The sequence below is a fragment of the Eublepharis macularius genome, chromosome 15, assembly GCF_028583425.1.
Source record: "Eublepharis macularius isolate TG4126 chromosome 15, MPM_Emac_v1.0, whole genome shotgun sequence".
NCBI lineage: Eukaryota > Metazoa > Chordata > Lepidosauria > Squamata > Eublepharidae > Eublepharis > Eublepharis macularius.
In genome coordinates this window covers 59,243,403-59,263,484 of record NC_072804.1, presented here as the reverse complement: position 1 = coordinate 59,263,484, position 20,082 = coordinate 59,243,403, and the positions used below count along the sequence as shown (strand labels likewise).

The 20,082-nt window shown below is 42.7% G+C and overlaps 1 protein-coding gene and 4 pseudogenes across 1 annotated transcript; 4 read left to right on the top strand and 1 right to left on the bottom strand.

Moving 5' to 3' along the window:
• Positions 1–732: 732 nt before the first annotated feature.
• Positions 733–1,149, top strand: LOC129343093 (GSK3-beta interaction protein-like). Its single transcript, XM_054999096.1, has one exon. It carries the CDS (start codon positions 733–735, stop codon positions 1,147–1,149), a length of 417 nt encoding a protein of 138 aa, XP_054855071.1.
• A 642-nt stretch (positions 1,150–1,791) lies between these two features.
• On the top strand, positions 1,792–3,600 carry LOC129343025 (pleckstrin homology domain-containing family A member 1-like; annotated as a pseudogene).
• Positions 3,601–6,456: 2,856 nt separating this feature from the next.
• LOC129343024 (protein C10-like) lies at positions 6,457–7,162 on the top strand (annotated as a pseudogene).
• A 431-nt stretch (positions 7,163–7,593) lies between these two features.
• Positions 7,594–10,036, bottom strand: LOC129343023 (NEDD4-like E3 ubiquitin-protein ligase WWP1; annotated as a pseudogene).
• A 551-nt stretch (positions 10,037–10,587) lies between these two features.
• Positions 10,588–11,607, top strand: LOC129343022 (inhibitor of nuclear factor kappa-B kinase subunit alpha-like; annotated as a pseudogene).
• Positions 11,608–20,082: the final 8,475 nt, after the last annotated feature.

The following is a 20,082-nucleotide window of genomic DNA, read 5'->3' as shown; positions in this document are numbered from 1 at the left end:
AAAATGGATTTTTTCTGAACAGAATAAGAGTAGGCAGTAGCCTATTCAGACTTTAAGGTTCAGTGAGAGAAATTCAAATATTAGGTAACTATTACATTGGCATCTGTGGGACTTTGCCTCCGTTGTGCCCAGATGTAGCATATTGCTCCCTCCAAACAAGTTAATTTTTAAGCAATAAAATTAATTTGACCTATATATCATAAAACTTATCTATATTTTGCAGGCATACAATACCACACACAGTGAAATTGACTTTTGAAATGGATTCTGTTCCTACTCTTTACATTCTAACAGGGCTGTGTTTTGGACTAATGCAGGAGAACTGCAGATAACTTCATAAACACATGACAAAGCTCTACACTTTTGGCAGGAGAAGACTGGCCAGGCAGTTTGTGCCTGCATTTGTTAGGGATGTAAAGAAAATTGTTTTCTTGAACCAAGAGAGTAGAATCAAATAGTATTTGCAAGGTTTCTTGACGTTGCTATATGCAAGACGATACAAATAAGAAGTGAAGAGACCCAGTGTAAAGCTCTCCTCTTGGTAGCTTTCCCCCCTTTAATGCTAGCTAATTGGCCTATGCCACTACTTTGAAGATTAGGACAATGGATGGGGGAGAGGGGAAAAGCACCGTTGAAAGTGAAGGCAGGAGCACTCCCTTTTCCTTCCTCCTCTGCCAGTGTGGCGGCTCAAGGGGGGTTGGAGAGCAGAGGAGGCGAGGAATGGGCTAGGGAATGGAGACTAACGATACTCGTATGGAATTCACCAATAACAAAGGTGTGGAAGACGATTCTGAGTTCAGGGATTTTGAAGGAACAGATGTGAAGGACATGCGGCTAGAAGCAAAAGCGGTGGTGAATGCGTTGTTTGCTGTAAGCATCATGTTTGCCTCTAAAAGCCTTCCATGTGCTGAGGATGTGGCATACAGCAATGTGGGAAACAGGGAAAGGAACAGATATTGCCTCAAGCTCACAGAAGCCAGATTTAGGGTGGCTGGTTGTGCTTTCAACCAGGTGGATGATAGTGTACAGAATTCATACCATGGGACTGTCTACTCTTTGTTGGAATCTGTTAGCCCAGTGTATAGAGAAGCTTTGGGAAATGCTCTGCTTCAAAGAGTAGAAGCTGTGAAGAGGGATGGGCAGTCATGATTGAGTCTGCAATCAAAAATGAGCTTGTATTACTTGCTTTCAAAATTCCTTCCTTGCTTCAAGATTTGCAATGGCACCAATTTGTTGACTACATAATTGCTCCTATTGTTCTGAGTAAATTCCCCAGTTGTTTAACATAAGGTGGTTAAATATACAGTTTCTGGCCTGGGTTAACTTTTCTTCAGATTATCTGGAAAATGATTGAGTGTTCTATAGTTTTGGTGTTTTTGTAAAGTGGTATTAACTCAAAGTTTAATTTAAACAATTCTGTAAGTGGGATCCAGTTCTTAAGAACATAATACCTATTTAAGATTTGTACAATTATATGTAACTGCATTTAGAAACTCTATTTTTTCTTTTTTCAGAACTAACAATTAGTTATTTGTTGTAGCTAAACTTCATAAAATAGAAAAGTTTGTTCACCTCAGTTTTTGGTGCTGTGTATAGGCCTAGAAATGTTCAAGTTCATTCGCTAGAGAAAGATTACTGTAAATTTAAATAATCAATTTAAGATTTACTTATGAGCATTCCATAACATGTTATGTCTAGAACTTGTGACTGAACAACTAGATGCATTATTTGTTGTGCCCTGTAGCATTTAGTGAGCTTCAAATACTAAACAAAGGATGAACTGTTGGCATAATGAATGTGTTCATCAACAAATGCAAATTAGATAAGCACAGAGATGAGGAAGTAAAAGGCTACATTCTTCATACAGAAGGAAATGCCAAAGATGGCCTCACATTTATCCTGCTTCCCAGACTGCTCTTCTGTGGAAAATGGTGTACTTCTCTAGTCTTCAGGAACAAGGACTCCCAAAGTGGAATTGCCAAGATGGCCTCCCAAGATGGCAGCTGGGCTGAAATTTGCATGGGGGAGGTGTTAAATTCTTATGGTGTTTCTAAGGGCCACTAGTTTTTCAAGGGGGGCTGCTCAGTCTAGTGGCAATAGTTCTAAAATGAAGAGTCTTGATTTGCTGTTCTTTGACCTTGAGGTGATGTTTGGAGAATTTGTTTGGGGTAATGACCCTTTAAAATCTGTCTTCCATCCTTGGTGGGTGAAGGGAGAACCATTGCCCACGACCTGCTAACTTCCCAAAATGGGGAGATTTAATTGAAACAAGATCTGCTCCCTTGTCTGTCCGGGTGGGGAGGGGAGGTGTCCAGTCCACTTGGAATGCAGCCCCCCATGGCCTGATTGCTAAAGAGGGGTTAATAGTGGCAGGATGCAGCACTTGGCAATGTGGCTTGAGTGAAAGTGGGACTTTCAGGTGATGATGTCATATCTGTGCCAAGCTGTGTGCTGCCATCACAACCTCTGCACAATGATATGGAAATGAAAGGCTTTCATGGGGAAACTGGCCACTGTGAAATGGAATAAATCATTGTGGTGATGTAACCGTATGACAATTAGAAAACTGCTCTGTCGGAGGAGGGGGAAGGGCAGCTCCAGTGCTGAGAGGAAAAGAGGGCGGGGTGGACGAGGGGAGTGGTGAAGCGATGGCTGGTCCAGCTTCACAGTCACTTTGCTCTCAGGGGCTCCCACGCAGGAATTTGCTCGGATTTGATGTAATGTTTAGGTTCAGAAACGCCTTATGTGGATCATCAAAATCGCATTTGTGGTTTTCTAGATATTGAAGAAAATAAGAAGAGTGGGAAGTTTCTGCAGAGATATTTTAAACTAGACACAAAGAAGAAAGCTTGGTGTGGTGCGTGGATAATCCACAGAACCTTCCCTCTGGATCTCCCCCTGTTGGAGCCATTAAACTTACCTACATTTCAAAGGTCAGTGATGCAACTGAGCGAAGGCCAAAGGCAGAATTCTGCTTTGTCATGAATGCAGGAATGAGGAAATACTTTCCACAAGCCAATGATCAACAAGACTTAGTTGAATGGGTAAATGTCCTAAACAAAGCTACCAAAATCACAGTACCAAAGCAGGCTGATTCATTGTCTCAGACTGATAATTCAAATCGTCAAGCTGGAAATGTGGGGATAAAGAAGCAGATGTCTTACAGAATGGACATTGTTGGTGTTCCTATAAAAACCCCTACTCAGAAAGAAGATGTAAATGATTATGGTGAGGGTGATAAAAACTACTTGAAACAGTGCCAAAGCTGCCCTTACTATTCTGCTAAGCACCCCCCACATAATGTTGTGATCAAAGCTGGCTATTATGTTAAACAAGGAGCAGTGATGAAGAACTGGAAAAGAAGATACTTTCAGTTGGATGAGAATACAATTGGCTATTTTAAATCAGAACTGGATAAGGAGCCTCTTCGGATTATACCACTGAAAGAGGTTCATAAATTCCAGGAATGTAAACAAAGTGATATAATGATGAGAGACAATCTATCTGAAATTGTAACAACTTCTCAGACCTTTTATGTACAGGCTGACAGTCCAGAGGACATGCACAGCTGGATTAAAGCAATCTCTGGTGCAATCGTAGCACAGCGGGGACCTGGAAGATGAGCCGCTTCTGAGCATTCCATCAGTGCATCAGAATCCAACTGGCCTGCAAAAACTGCAGCAGCCACCTCAACTTCCGCAGCCATTCACAACCCCACTTTGGTCTCAACCATTAACACCAAGCCCTTTGTCTTGGAGAAGCGAAGATTTCAAGAATCTTTTACCAAGGCCAAGCCAGGGAGCTCCAAGATCCAGGCTGTCCCTTCAAGAGACCCAGTTTCCAAAGTAACTGCACAGGGTCTATGACCTCAGAATAAAAATGGCGTTCAGGAACAGGATCCTGGCCTGGTGGATCTAGATGATGCGAGCCTTCCAGTCAGTTATGTGTAATAATAGGAAGAGTTTGGAGAATGATCCATTTGTTTTGGTCCTTGAATTTCTTTGCTCAGACTTCTAGCCAAAGAAGACTGCGGGATGAAAGAACAAAGAGTGGAATGTTGGAATTTGTGTGAGGTCAGATATTGCCCATCTATCTGTCTATCCATCTGGCCTGTAAGGTATAGAATTCTGTTTTCCCCTTGGGCCTGGTGGTTGTTGCAAAGAGAAGATTCTGCTATTGGCAACCCCCAGCTGTGGCAGCCTGGCCTCGTCCCACCTTGCGACCCTCAACTGAACAAGCAACGGCTGCTGCTGTCACTTGGAATGCTGCTGCCCCGTAACCACATGGCATCAGGATTCTCTGGAGAGGGTGGAAGAGTCAGTGTTTGGCTTTTATCATAAACACTCGGGATAAGACAAGCAAATTGACTGCAACACTGCAGCAGATGGGGTGGGGTCTGCAGCCTGGCAGAGAGACTTTGGTTCAGTGGCCGCCTGTGAACACTAAAGAACTCCTCAAGGTTTCTCTAGGCCACCTTCGTGGCAGGTTTTCCCTACAAATGTGTGTGCAGCTTGCCATCTGAGGCCTGTGTGGAATGGGGAGGAGGGTGCGCAACTGGCTAATTGGGGTGAGGAGGCATGTGGGTCTGCAAGCCCCATCAAGACATTCAGGCTGACAGTGGTTGAGAACGTCAATTGACCCCCAAGCACAAAGAGATGTTTGGGCCTGCTCTAAGAAGGATTTTTGTTCAGGGCATTTTTGGATTAATCAAGAACTACAGTTGCCACCAATGGGTAGGTGAAGAGAACAGTGCAATGTCCAGCCCCTTTCACTTGTGTGAATTCAATGTTTGCTGAAATCTGAATGGACTGTGGTCTCTGCAGTGGCCTTCAGCCAGCAAGCCCCACCACTCATTTCCATGGGGCTTCTGGGAAGGGGATGCTACTGCAGCAGCCCACTGGGGTGTGGGCAAGGGAGAGGGTTGCACTTTGTGGCATGAAAGAGGGGTCCTTGGGGAAAAGCTGAGGAAGCCCTCTCTGCTGAATCAAGATGTCCTTTCAGTTATTTGTGTTTGTGCTGTTTGGCTAATTCCATACAAAACTGCAATGGAATAAAGCAACTGTTTGCCTTCCTGGCTCCCAGGTGACAGGAGGCCAGCTTCAGCACCCCTTTGAGCGTACCTTTCTGGTAGGGTAGGGTCAAGGGGGGCCATCAGGCTACATGGGCAGAGAAAGGTCTCTGGACTCACTTGGTTTTGGAATTCCCTCCCCGCAGTGCTTGATTATTTTCAAGATACTGCTGCCCCGCTTGCTCCTTCCTCATCAAGCAAGAAGTATGTTGCTCATGGTTTTTCGGGGGTAGGGGGTCAGAGATCTCAAGCAATACTGTCTGTTTTTGTTAGTCTGTGGAAAGACAAATTCTTTGACCTGAAAAGCATTCCAGGCAGGATGGGAATGTTTGTAACAAGAAAGCCTGAAAGTGGTTCAGCAGTATCCACACATGCACACACGCACACACTACCCAACTCCAACTGGTGGCTGGTGGCCTTTCTCTTCCAATGTGGTTGGGGCCACAGTTTTGTGAATGATACCGAGCAAGTCGTAATAGGTGTCTCAACCTCTTTCCAACCAGCTGTGAACAAGTTTGGCCAAAACCAGAATTTCTTTTTGGTCTGCAGATAGGTCTGGGGGACTTGGTGGCCACCTGCTGGTCATTTGGGAGCTGCCGCAGTGATTGGTGGAGGGATATATGGGAGGCTGGGCTCAGTGTGAATGTTCTCTGAGTCTGCCAATTAGAAGGTTGGTCTTTTTAGTCAGACTACCTTGAGACAGTTGGGGAAGTACAATAGTGGGTGTGGAGTGGCAGAGATTTTGAAACCCTGGGGATTTGGCAGTTCACACAAACTCTTCTCTGACTTTGTCTTACCACAAACCCAAAGCCATGCACTGATTTAAATAAAACACACCAACTTTTATTTAGCTGTCAATAGGGGTTTTTTTTTTTAAATTTGACTTTGTCATTTTTTTTTAAAGGAAATACTCCCACCATTACAGGAAAAAAAGAGATTTTTTTTGCAAGCTCATGGGATACTTGTTCTGCCATTGCTACGAGGAGGAGCTTTTGCGAAGCCAACACCCCCCCCCCCAAGCTGGAGGGTGTGGTGAGCCAACAGGGATCTACAAAGCTGCAAAAAGCTACAGGCCTCTGTTTGGGGCTTCAGGCCATAAGAAACCAGACCCTGTCCAGCTGTGAGGACCAAGCTCTACATTCAAGAGTTCATCTAGCAGGCAGAGACAGGACTCGGGCTCACTGCTTTGGGGGCTTCTGGGTGACGCTGCAGAATGTGGTTTAAGTTCATCTTTTTTAAAAACATTCCATTATAAAATAAAGGCACTTGTTTCCTCCTCTGACAGGAGCGGGAAATGTCGCCAGGAGGTGGAAGAGAGACAGAAGGAACTGGACAATAGTTGACGAGAGGCGATTTTTGGGGATGGCCCCATACTGGGGGGGGGGGTGATGTTACAGAGGCAGAAAGAAGGAAACATTGAGCACGCTTGGCTGGCCATCCTCGTCTTGTGGTACAGAAGGGAAAAGAGAAGAGTCTGAATTTGGACCAGAGCTGGCCTCAGCTTGTCCAACTAGAAAGAAATAAGTCATACTTCGGATTCTGTTGGGAATGCAGCCAAAAACGTGCAGGCGGCAAATGACCCAGCAAAGGGTCTGACTTGCTTTTTGCAGTTGGTGGTGCTGCTAATTGAGAGTTCTCAGTTTGGTTTTGCTTTTGGTTTTATTTTTTTAACTGTTGAGCGGCCTGTCTCCCTCACATCCAGCCTCCAGTGGCCCGTGGCTTCTTCCCAGGCCCAGCCGGTCTTCTTGAACGCGGAGCAAGTGAAAGTGGTCCTGGCAGAAGTGATCAAGGTGTTTGGAGTACCGGAAAATGTCCAGTGCCTGGACAAAGCGAGGGAGAACATTGGCAATGACATGGGCAAGATGTTACAGTTCCTGGCTGCCCGTGGCCACTCGGATCCAGCAGGATGTGATCAAAGCTTACGGCTTCAGTAACGATGGGATGGGAGTCCTTGAGTTTGCCTGCTTGATAAAATCTTGTGAATCTCAGGACCTGGAGATTGCCAGCATGCCCGGGAGGCTGAAATCCATGTTTCTCCCTCCAATGACGCTGCCCCCACATGGAGCTGGAAATGGGGGCCTGGCAGCATCCTGAAGCCCTCAGCCATCTCTCTGGCCCCTGTCAGTGTCCTGGCAAGCACGTTAGTTGCCTGGATTCTGGGACATTTGATTTTTTTGATTTCCATATACTCTCTTGGACTCTGCCCTTTCTGTGACTTCCTTTTGTGCAGGACAAAGTTTCGGTGTAAATATTTTTTTTTGTCATTTTTTCTGAATGAGTCTGTGTCAAAGTTCACCGCAGTGGGGACCCATTTTAGGGGCAAATAAGATGGAAGTGTTGCTTCATTCTATGTAAACTCATCCTGGAACCCTAATAAGTGCTGAGACTTTATATACATGCACATGGATGGATATATATATATATATATAAAAATGTAATGTATATATATAAAAAAGACTGGGCAGTTGGGCAAAGAGCAGAGAGAGGACCACAGAGTTCTCTGGGCTGGGAATGGTGTCTTGCAATTAGGTCAGAGGGTTCAGGACTGGATAGAGGGGATGAGGGATAGTGGGGGAAGAAGCCGGAGCTGGGGTATCTGGAGGGGGGAGTGTACTGGAATGGAAAGGAAGTGGAAGCAGCAGGGAGCAGGAGAGGGAGAACTCCCAGCTTTTTGGGGAAAGGAGGATATAGCCCCAGATGCATTAACACAGGTGAAGCAAGAACAAGGACTTTTCCATTGTTGGGGGTGGGTGGGGACAGGGCATGGTGTCGTGGTTGTACTGGCTGCTCAACAGATTCCCTGAATCTCTTCCTTGGGGTGGGAATATCTCAATCCGATGGACAGCTCCCAAAGTCATCACCTTCCACAAATTCACTTCAGCAAGCGATGTCTGGAGTTATGGCATTGTGATGTGGGAAGTGACGTCCTTTTGAGAGAGGCCATACTGGGACATGACCAATCAGGATGTGAGTGACACTTTCAGGTCCTTGAAGGGGGTCCTCAACCTGAGGCCACCCACCAGATCTCTCGGATGGGGTCTCTGCCTATTTTCCTCCCACCCTCATGATGGCCTGTGCTGCTCTGAGGCTGCAAGTTCTTCTTTTCTTTGCTGCTACACTGATGTAGCAGAAAGGGTTATCAACTATTACAGTTCTTTAAAATTAAGCTGACAGAATATCATATTCCATCATTTCAAAAAGCCAGCAGCATTTTCTACATAGTGAGGAAACGTTTGGCCTAAGGCTTTAAAACCTTTATAACAGCCCTGCAATAGAAATAATCTTGGAGATGTTGCATAAGTGAGAACACAGAGCAGTCTGAACATATTCTGTATAAAGCCAAGCACCTCCTGACTCTTCTGAATGGCTGCGATGCAAATTTAAAGCTCTATAAAACTAGAGCTCATTAATGTGTATTTCTTTATACACATTTTAAATAAAGTCTTTTTCTGCTTCAATTTTATTCTGGCCAGTCTCTGAGGGGGAAATAAATAAAGTGGAGAAGGTTATTTTTTAAAAATAAGTAATTTAAGTTTTTTGTTGTAAAGAATGCAGGAACTGGGGTGATTATTGGATAGCTGCTCTAGTGTGGCGGTGACGTGGGCTACAAAAAAAGAGATACAAGTGGCCGCTGTTGGTGACTTGTGTGCTCTCAATGGAGGATCGGTGATCTGCTAATGGCTTTCTCTGGAGTTACCTTACTGAGTGGGAAAGTACCATTTTGACTTGAAAAGAGTGTGAGTGACAAAATTGAATGTTTAAGCATTCCACTTAATTTTCTACTGCCAGGAGGATTGGTGGCCCAGTCTGCTGCAAACTTTGTCTCCTAAACACCACAGAAGATGACAGAAGTCGTTCCAGGATTGTACCTTAGTTTTCCTGTCCCTTGTTAGTCAGTTTAGCAGGGTTGTGTTTCACATCTAACCATTTTAATGTGTTTTACATCTACAGAACACAATAATAATGCTAACTTTATGAAGTGTGCCAAAAACAATGCACTTTTAGGTAGTGGCTATCTCTCCAAAGGTAGCACTTTTTTTCATCTGCTTAAACATTTCAGGCACTTTTCACCAACAGTCATCTCTTTTTCTAACCATGGAAGCAAAATCTTCGGGCCAGGCAGTGATGCTGCTAAGATCCAGTATTTTGTTGTAGGTAAAACTAATTACAGTACCAAGGAAAGACAGGTACAATCATTTCTGCTCAGACAAGATTTCAATTTGTTGAAAAACAGTCTGTTCTGCTCTGGCAGAAATAAATAGCAAAGAAGAACTGTTCATTAAACACCCATATGTGGAAAACCAAAAAATAAAAAAAATAAATTACATTCTTCAATGTTGTTGTCCCTTATCCAAATTAGGGAATTATAAAATTCAGTATCAATAGATTCCAAATCCTTTATTGTGAGTTTCTTATTTAGCATGCACTTGTAGAATGGCTGGGAAAAAACAGCGTCTATGAATTTGCCATGAAACAATGCCATGGCAATAAACCATCCAATGAAACAGAAATATGAAAGATGATCAGGATTGATTGTTGATGCTGGATTTATCTGTAGGCTGTAGTTGCTCTTTCCAGCATATTCAAACAGGCAGTACATAGGGTTCAATACTTCATGGGAAAGCAAGAAGAGCCATTCTCTGGCTAAACCACCATAATCCAATCCTTCTTCTCCTCTGAATATCACATACAATCATCTCCTTAAGTCATAGGGTTTGAAGGCCATGATCTGTTGGAAGGAACTTTCAAACAGCATGTCTGGAAACATTGATCTTCACATGGCTGGGAAGAGCATTTGACTGACACAGGTAACAGAAATGAGCTAGCTTCCATCTACAACTGCGTTCGTATGCAATTTGTGGCCCTTTATTTACAGTGGATTTACTAATACCTCTGAAAGCAGCACATCTACAATGGCCCCTAATGTTTCTGCTGGAACTGAAACTGTTGCTCCCACAGACCTTGCATCTTCAAGTCAGAGAAACAACACCGTTACAGAAGCAGCCAAACCAAGGGAGTCTTCAAATGTATCTGGGGAAGCTGTAAGGCAACAGCCTGCTATCAACAGCATAGAACCTTTGCCTCCAGGATGGGAACAGAGGAAGGATCCTCATGGTAGAACCTATTACGTTGATCACAATACAAGAACTACAACTTGGGAATGGCCACAGCATTTGCCACCAGGGTGGGAAAGGAGGGTTGATGATCGTGGAAGAGTTTACTATGGCAGTCTCAGCGCAATCAACTTCAGGGAGCTATGCAACAGTTTAACCAGCGATACCTCTATTTGGCCTCAATGTAGAGTGCAGAAAATGAACCTCTTGGTCCTTTACCACCAGGCTGGGAAAGGAAAGTAGATTCAAATGATAGAGTATATATTGTGAATCACAACACAGAAACAACACAGTGGGAAGACACCGGGCACAAGGCTTACAAAATGAGGACCCCCTTCCTGAAGGCTGGGAAACTCATAACACATGGCCAACTACCTCCAATGATCCTCGTACTGGTAACTCCAAACCAAAACTATATATGATGGTCCCTTTGCTTCAAGGAACCTGTCTGAATGCATGAACTGCATTGTACAGGACAGCAAAATTCAGTTGCCTATTTTGCGACTTCGTAAGATATGGGCTGAAGCTGTGTATTACGTGATGGGACTAAAAGAAGATTATAGCTGAATGTTCCGAGGGCAGAGAGCTGCCATGCTGAGTCTTCTTAGATACAATGCCAATTTAACCAAAATGAAAAACAACATGGTGTCAGCATCACAGCAGTTCTTCCAGCAGAGCATCCACCTTGACTTGGAAAGATACAGTGATCAAATAATCTACGGGATTATCCTCAGAAAAAATGCTGAAAGCCTGGAAAGAAATGGAAGAGAAGGCCTTGCAGTGTGAACAGGCTGGAGATATTGGCTACCTCGATGACCAGATCGTGTCTTTGCATACAGAGATTGTAGAATTGCAAAGGAACTCCCACGCATGGAGTCAAGGCAAAATCTTGAACAAAGAGCGATAGAACTCTACAAGCAATTAAACCCCGGGCCCCAGATCATTCCTCTAGTGACAGCACAGAGACGGTGAAGATCATCACTCAGACAGCTCAGAGTCAGGACTGGGCGCTCAAGGAACTCTACAGACATCTTAGCAAGCTGTTAGGCTGCAAGCAGGTTATTGATTTGCTGCCCAAAATTGAAGTGGCTCTGAATAAATATCAAGGAAGCTGACAATTCTGTGATGCAGATGCAGAGAGAAATCTGGCATTTGCTAAAAATAGCTTGCACTCAGAGTTCTGCAAAATCTGCTAGTTCCAGCGCACATGCTTCCCCGGTGTCTGCATGGCTCTCACAAACGTCTCCAGGAAATGTGCTTCAGCCTCTTTCTTCTCTGGTGGCCTCTAAAAATGAGGCTCCATTTTCACAGTTGATTAAAGAAAATCTAAGCTCTCGCAGCAGTTTTAGCACTATTCTACAAGATGCCAAGAGTGACCAGAACAGCAGCGTGATTAATCTTGACTGGAGTTGGCTAAATGAGTAGAGTGTAGCAAGAACAATGCCGAGAGAAGAGCCAAAGGAACATCCCTACCTCACTGAGGAGATTATGGGCAACGGTGACTCGTGTGCCTCTTTTCCATCTCAAATTGACCGTCACAACTTAAAAATCACTGCTGCTGCCCCAGTGGCTTATGGCTGCAGAAGAGCTGTTATCAGAGGTCAAGATGACGCATTTGTCAGGTTACATGGCAAGTTGCAGCACATCTTGGGACATGGCTGGTCCTGCTCCGTAGCACTAAGAGATCACCCAGACTAGAGGGAGCATCTCCTGCCTTAGGGCACAGAATGGAGAATGGAAGGGAATATTGGCAGGATGCAGCACTGGGCAATGTTGCTTGACTGAAAGTGGGACTTTCAGGTGATGATGTCATATCTGTGCCAAGCTGTGTGCTGACGTCACAACCTCTGCACAATGATATGGAAACGAAAGGCCACTGTGAAATGGAATAAATCATTGTGGTGATGTAACCCTATGACAATCAGAAAACTCTGGACTGTCTACTGATGCCATTGCGACGACATCACAGGAGAATAAAAGATAAGCTTTGATTTTGGGGGGGGGTCTTGCATTGGTCATGCAAGACATAGAAGCGCTCAAAGAATTCTACAAGCACGGGTACTAGACTGTGAAATCTGCATGGAGCAGCTGCAGACATGGATCATCCTTCTGTATGGTGTGATACCAGGATGATACCAATAGCACTCTTAATGACATCAGTATGATGTGCCTCTGGACAAAGCTTGGGGGCTGGTGGTTGATGTCACAAGAGCTGGCCTGTGATGTTGTGACCTAGAAGAAGTACTTTTGTATCCATCCTTTAGCCTTCATATTGAAGGTGGTGATATAGATTTTTATTATAAAATTGTATCTTGTAAACCAAAATTAATGGAAGTGCTATGGGGTGGGGGGGAGCAGGAAGCAGGGGGAGTATTTCCGGGGGGGGGGAGTTTTGGTGCTACACTTGTCGCAACCATCCTTGTTTGAGCAGAGGCAGGAAGCATCAGGGTTCCTTTACCAGGTCCAAGTTAAAGGAGGACATTGGCTGCTGGATCTCAGCCAGAAAGCAGAGGGGGCTAATGCTGCTAGCAATTAGCATGTACAGGGCAACGTTTCATACAAATTGAATGTGCATTGGTTATTGTGTTAACAGCCCTTAATCTGAGTTTTAAAGATCCACTTAAAACTTATTAAAGTCTCATTCTTGTCGAAAGGGAAAGGAAGTTCTGTGCCAGCCTTTAAGAAGTTCCTTTTAGACCAATACAAAACCAGTTATGAATCCCACGGTACATTTCTCTTTTACATCTCAACAAGAGACGCAGCCATCCTTTCGATTATGGGATGTGAAAAGAATACTCAGTTGAATGACAAAATGGATTTTGCTGAGTAAAATAAGAGTTGGCAGTAGCATATTTGGATATACGATAAGCAACAACAAATGAAGAACTCAATGAGGCCCTTCAGCACAACCCAGCCTTGAAAGGTACATGGGAATGAGTAAAAAAACAACTTAAAGACTAAATTTATTTAGTACCAAATTAATGTCCTAGCATCCAAACTTCAGAGTGTGTTGTGTGGGAAATATATAATCCAGATTGGATGGCTAATCTTTCACACATTGAAGTAATTTTTTATTTGTTTTCATTAAGTGTTTGCAGGATTAGGACTCGAGTAATGTGCAGATTTCATGTACTTCGAGACTTCCTTCATACCTATTTTGATCAAAACACTTTGTAACAATACAAGGAAACAGGAAAAAATAGGCTGACAGTTATATTACTGCACACAAGTTGGCAAAAATATTCTAGCTCTGAAGTTAACACAAAAAGTATTTAAGCCTAGCTATTATGCATAGCCTTACATAGCCTACTGAAAAGGCTAGTGTGAACCTCAACCTTGTCAACAGATTAAAATATCAAGATAGCATATTCTGCAAGATCACAGCCCTGGAAGGGGGGGGGGACCCTGTACCCATCAGTAATAGAAACACTTGAGTAAACCCTGTTTATGCTATGAGACAAGCCATTCTACAGAACACGCGCACTTCCAATTCTCAGTACAAGAATAAGTTTTAAAATTTCTAAGTGGAAAAAATAGTGAGTTCTCAGATCCTTTTGTATTTCCTTTGTTGTGAAGGAACAGATGTCATTATGGCAGATGTAGTTTCATAGTGAAGAGACTCTGAATCCAATTTTTAATTGTTACATTAACTTAGAAGTAAAATGGGATCTTCTGGCTCATAGAAAGGGATTGAGCTGGCCTGGCTCTCCCCAGAATCTGAATCATTAGGAGCATCTGGGAGTTCCGTGAAGCTGAATGCTAGTGGTTCATCTGCAGCCTCTGACCGGATATAGCAAGAAGAGTTAGAAAACTCTTCATCTACACTGTTGAAATGCTGGGGGATATATAACATCTCCGGGTAGTTCCTGCTCTCCTAGTCAATAGTACTTTTAAGTGAGATCTTTACAAATGCCATGAGATGCATATGAGAAAACTTGGAATATTTGAAATGTTTAAAGCCCAGGGATTCTATTGTGGTTTTCCAGCTTTTCATCATCATAGCATGGGGATTTTGATGGGAAGAGTCGGGAGTAATAATAAGCACCGGCGCCTGCGCAAGAAATACCGTGAAGTGGAAGACTTTGACAAAATCTGGTGTGAACATTGTGAGGATGAGGAAACTCTGTGAATATGCTGAAATTGTCAAGGAGTACTCTGATAATCCAAAAGTCTGTACATTACATGTTGTTGGAGAAAAATGAAATCTCAAAATACACTGTTTAATCTAAACAACTATTTGGATAAAAGGGCCATGCAGGGCTATGATATGTCTACCTTCATCAGACGATACAGCAGATACTTGAACGAAAAAGCACTTTCTTACAGACTTGTAGCAGTTGACTTCACCAAAATGAAACGAGGGATTGATGGCGTAATGAGAACAACGAATACTGGAAAACTTCTGAAAACCCTCCAATGGGGGGGGGGGCGTGGTGAGGGTACCTTCGGGGCCAGATGTGTGCTGAGAGAGCTCTGTCCCTCCTGACTCCCAAACCTTCATTGGCATACAACAAAACAGGATTGACAAAAAATATGCATAATCCATCACAAAAAAAGAGGAAAACAACCAGGGGATACTAATTTTCTTTTTCTTACTTGCAAACACCTTGCAAAGCATCAGAATTTGGGGTATTAAAGCTGGAATGATATAAGAAAGGGGAATATGAGCATTGAGGGAGATGTTTCTACATTTACAAGGAAGCTGAGTTTGTCAAGGGGTACTCTGAAAAGTACAATTTGAAAGGGGCCTACATTTCCCGTCTGGCCCGGGCCTGTATCTAGCTCTACATGGCTCTGAAGATGCTTTTGGTTCTGCCTCTCCATCCATCATTGACTTCTTCATGATAGTTCTTAGTCCTCCTCCTGTTGCATATGGTGACCTCTCTGGACTTCTGGCTGATCTTTGTGTAGAACCCAGGAGTCGTGGTTGCTCCGTGTCCCCTTGGACAGCCAGCCTGTCCCGGATACCCTTCCTAGCTCTTTCCACCCATGGGTGCTACACCTGTTGCCTTTCCCCTGAGCTCTTGCTCCCTTGCCTTGGACGGCTGCGAGGCCGTTCTCCCCCCGCCAAGAATCCCAGGCTCCTCACTGCCGCCTTTGACTCATTTGTGCTCTTCGCCCCCTCAGGCCATCTCACCCCCTCCTGGACCAGCGCCTGCCCCACTACTCGTCCTTTGGGTCTGTGGGCGACTGGCTTCGGGCCATCAAAATGGGCCGCTACGAAGAGAACTTTGCCACTGCTGGCTTCACCTCCTTTGAACTCGTCAGCCAGCTCTCAGTGAGAATGGCTGCATTAAAGCCGTGAATAAGCTTCCTGTTTTATTCATAACCTGATGTTTTATACATTTTGGCTGTGCCGTTACATAAAGGTCAAACAGCCAAACACCTTGAAGTATTAGATACAAGTTAAATATCTATTATAGATTTTATATTAAAATACCTGGTTATGATTTTGTGTGAATGGTCTGATATTGTAATTGTGATGATGGATTCAAAATTATGTGAGCAATAAAGAGGCAATTGGCAGGTACTGAAACACTTTGTGAAAAGCTGTTATTTATTACAAAAGGAAGGCAGTGGCAACGTACCACTGGGAGAATAGACTTTTTCCTATATGGTTTTGCTACCTAGACATGTAAAACTAAAAAGTTGCACATATTTTGGAAACAAAATTTTAGTTGCACGAGCTTAGAAATGGAGTACATTTACATGAAGAGTTGCATATGTTTGTATATTAAATTTGTGCATTGTTTACACCTAAAACTAAAAAATTGTTGAGACTTTTAGTTGAAAATATAAAACCATTGAATACAACAATTCTTGTCAATGCAGCATAATTTGTCAATCCAGTTGGTTATTGAATAGGTGAAGAGATAGGAAACCAACCCATTTAAAATACATTTATTAAAGCCCAGTTTTATTGTAGATATGGTTCTGCAGCATGGACTTGCACAAATAATGCACGTTTTCTTATGGTTAAGTGAGCATGATGCACACTGTTCTGCAACAGAAAACCCTACTGTGCCTTACCTGTGTGCTTTTTGTGGGCAACATGTTTAATAATGGAGGGTTTCTTATCTGAAAAAAAACCCTGTTTAGTCTGTTTTATGTCTTGGATGCTAACACGTATGTGTAATATAATCAGCCATGCAAAATTCTACTCACCAAGAGCAAGTACATATTTTTGACAAGCGAGTAGATTTTTGTTAAGTCTGGTAGATTTTTAATGAATTTTAGGATATCCTCCCTGAGCCCACTTGGTTGGGAAGGGCGGACTATAAATCTAAGCAAACAAACAAACAAACAAACAAACAAATAAATAAAATGCTGGAATGGTTGAGATACAAGTAATTCACTTTTAGGTAAGTTTCTATAGAAGATATTATAGTGTGTTTTTTATAATATGACTGGGTTTCATTCTTAGTAAAAAAAAAAAAATCCCCAAAACATTTAATAACAGTTCCAGTTCTGAGGAGGTTGTTCCATTAAGCAATACTGAGGGTGAGAGTCTCTGTGGAAGACTGATGGAAATTGGAACAGACCTAGGTATCTCGTCAGCTGCCCGCATTGTCACCTAGCTGATCAATTTTATTTATGACTCCCCCCTCCTCCCAGGCTACAGATGCTTTGTTGGCCTTGTGCTTTGGCTGTGGAAAGGGACAGGAGATGGAGCCCCCCCAAACCCCTTCTTGCTCCAATTTTTGGGAGGAGGTACACACTACTTTGTTTCTAATGAAACTTTTAAGTGCTCAGTGGGTTAGATTCAATGTAAAATTCCAACTTCCTCTAGAGCAATCGCTTGCAAAACCAGAAACACAAGTAAAAGATAGCGATCTCTGGTAGCGAATCACAGCAAGAATTTGGCACTGTTTAAGTTAAAGAGGGTCTCTCCAGTGAGGCAAATATTAGCGAAAACTTCAAATCATTATGCACGCTCATTGTACAAATGGTTTTTAGGTTTACCAACAGTTGCTTCATACTTTGTATTGTTAATAGTATCTCTTTGTTGAACAATTCCACAGTACATTTGTATTTTAGATCACAACTAAAGATGCAGTTATCCTTTCAAGATGGGATTCCAAAAAGTTTTGCAATAAAGTGATAGAAGATGGATTTTTTCTGAGCAGAATAAGGTTAGGCAGTAGCCTATCAGGACTTTAAGGTTCAGTGGGATAAATTCAAGTATCAGGTAACTATTACATTGGCATCACTGTAATGCAGAGATTTCTGTTGTCTCCTGCAGAGCCCAAAGTGTTTGAGATTGATCTACCTATTAGTGTCATTGAGTTGAGCGATGATGATTTTCTTGAAAGGGAAGATGAAGAACAAACTGCTTTGGATTAAAATTCTTTGTCCTACTTCTGAAAAAGCTGAGGCTGCAAAAGCAGAAGGTATAAATGAACACGTAGGAAATGGCAAGTGTCTGTAAGCAAAGGTATTTTTGAACTTTAATTGCCTACCAAAGAATATGTCTAAGAACACATGAAGGCAGAGATGATTCATACTCAAACTTACAAAGAAGTGATAAAAAACAGGGAAGATCAGATTACTTGATGTTGGCAGCTGTTTTAATCCCTTTCTGAAGTTTGAAGAATTTTTGACTGTAGGTACTGACATTGTGCCAGCAGCCTCCCCTACAAATTCTCTCTGCTTTGCTGTTTTTTAAACTTGAAGACTGGGCTGAAATATGCATGGGGGAGGTGTGAAATTCTTTTGATGTTTTGATGGGCAGCTCCTGAAGCCACTGCCTCCTGCAAATTCACTTCTGCAAGTGATGTCTGGAGTTATGGCATTGTGATGTGGGAAGTGATGTCCTTTGGAGAGAGGACATACTGAGACAAGACCAATCAGGATCTGAGTGACACTTGGAGGTGCCTGAAGGGGGCCCTCAACCTGAGGCCACCCACCAGATCTCTTGGATGGGTCTCTGTTTTCCACCCACCCTCATGACAGGCTGTGCTGCTCTGGGCTTCTCTGGGCTCCTTCAACCAACAGGATTCAGGGGGGAAACAAAGTGGTGGGCTCATGATTTGGGAGGCCAGCTGCCTCAGGACCCCCACCCTTTCCTTTTTTCTCTTTCCCTTTGGAACAGGATAGTTTTGTGTCTGAGCTGAGCCTTCCTTATGATAGTTCTGCTACTACAAGAATCATTCTATCTCAAACTGAAAAAAATTATATTCACAGTGCCCCAATCTCAGGATATTAATTACAGAGAATATATGCAGAAGACTTAGCACTTGAGGAATATTTAAAGTATACTTTTAAAAATTGAGTTTGACTCTACTTGACTTAGTTCTGCATTGATAAGGACATTTGCTTTCTAATTCAGTTCTGCTAATCATTTTCTGCTGAGACAATGAGGTTATAAAAAGGAATAACTAGAAATGCTGTTTTTAATATGGTAACTCTGTGGATATTTTTGGCAACTGTTTAATATGAGTTATTTATGTAAAAACTATTTGGATGGTTTTGCGCAGATGCCTACACAATGTGCACCTTGAAGACTTGTCATAGAAAAAGGCCCCAAGCTAGAGGAACTGGTTATGTTTAAATCCCATTTGTTGCGGTGGGATTTCACTGTAGCTAATCCCTGGATTGCAGCCAAGATGTGCATATTTTGAGCGATGTAAGCTTGTTAATATGATTTGTCCACAGAGATATACAGAAGCATATTGGTTTTCTAAAACGTATTTTATTGTATTGCTGAATGTGAAAGAATACGGAAACTAAATTCAAGGGGGAAGTTATCAAAATGTAAATTACACATTTTTGATGGGAATTGCTCACAGGATTTTAAGGAATTAAACTGGCAGCAAGCCAATTTTTTTGCTTTAAAGCTAAAGGGCCCACCAGGAACTCTTCTGTTTCAAAAGCCTCACTGAAAGAGCTCCAGCATAACTCTGACCCACTTCTGTGGGACTTGCAGAAGAAACACTCCAGAGGAGCTGTGCTCATTACTGGGATGCTAAAAGGGGGTAGGGGGGTCTCAGGCATTTGGCAAACATTACACCAAGGATGACTGCAACGGTCAGCATCTTGTGTACTATTACAAGCTGTTTGTAACTTCCAATGGTGGCTGAGTATATCCTATTTGAGTTCTAAACAGAATCACAAAGCCAGTCTGGATATAATGGCTTTCCTTGTTTTAATGCTAAATTAAAGAGTTTTCGGAATGTATGTTTTTCAGTGAATCCGAACGTCCAATATTCTATAAACCATGTATGTTACAACTGCTGTTACTAGACTGAAGAAAAACTATTTCACAGCCTCTGAGCAATATCTCAGTACTCAAAAAATAACAAAACTAACACATTTCAATGGCAAATAAACAACAGAACCGATTATTACAATATTTTTTTAAAGTAATAAAGATATTAGTGATTTTAAAAAACCCAGCATCTTGACATTAGCTTAGGGGTTAATGGAGTGCTGCTCGCCAAGGAAGGCTCAGCTCAGACACAAAAAGTGTGGAGATTTTTGTAATAAGACTATGCTGATCACCAAGCCTGAACACATAGGAAATGGCAAGTGCCTGTAAGCAAGGGTATTTTTGAACTTTAATTGCCTACCAAAGAATACGTCTAAGAACACATAAAGGCAGAGATGATTCATACTCAAACTTACAATGAATTTTTAAAAAAAATACAACCAAGGTACTTGGCTGTCAATCTTTTGAGGTTTTTATATGAAAGCTGGGGGTAGGGAGGGAAGAGATATAAAGAAAACAGGTTACAGCTCTCTTTACACACAACAGCTCTGAAAGGCTGAAGCAGCCAAGTCTTACTGACTCCTGCATGTCTGGTTGCACCGGGATTGACTAATGCAAGTTCCTTCAAAACAGAAGTGAGATGCACTTCCTACTCGGTGCTAAGAGATCACTGGAAAGGGAAATGCTTAAGC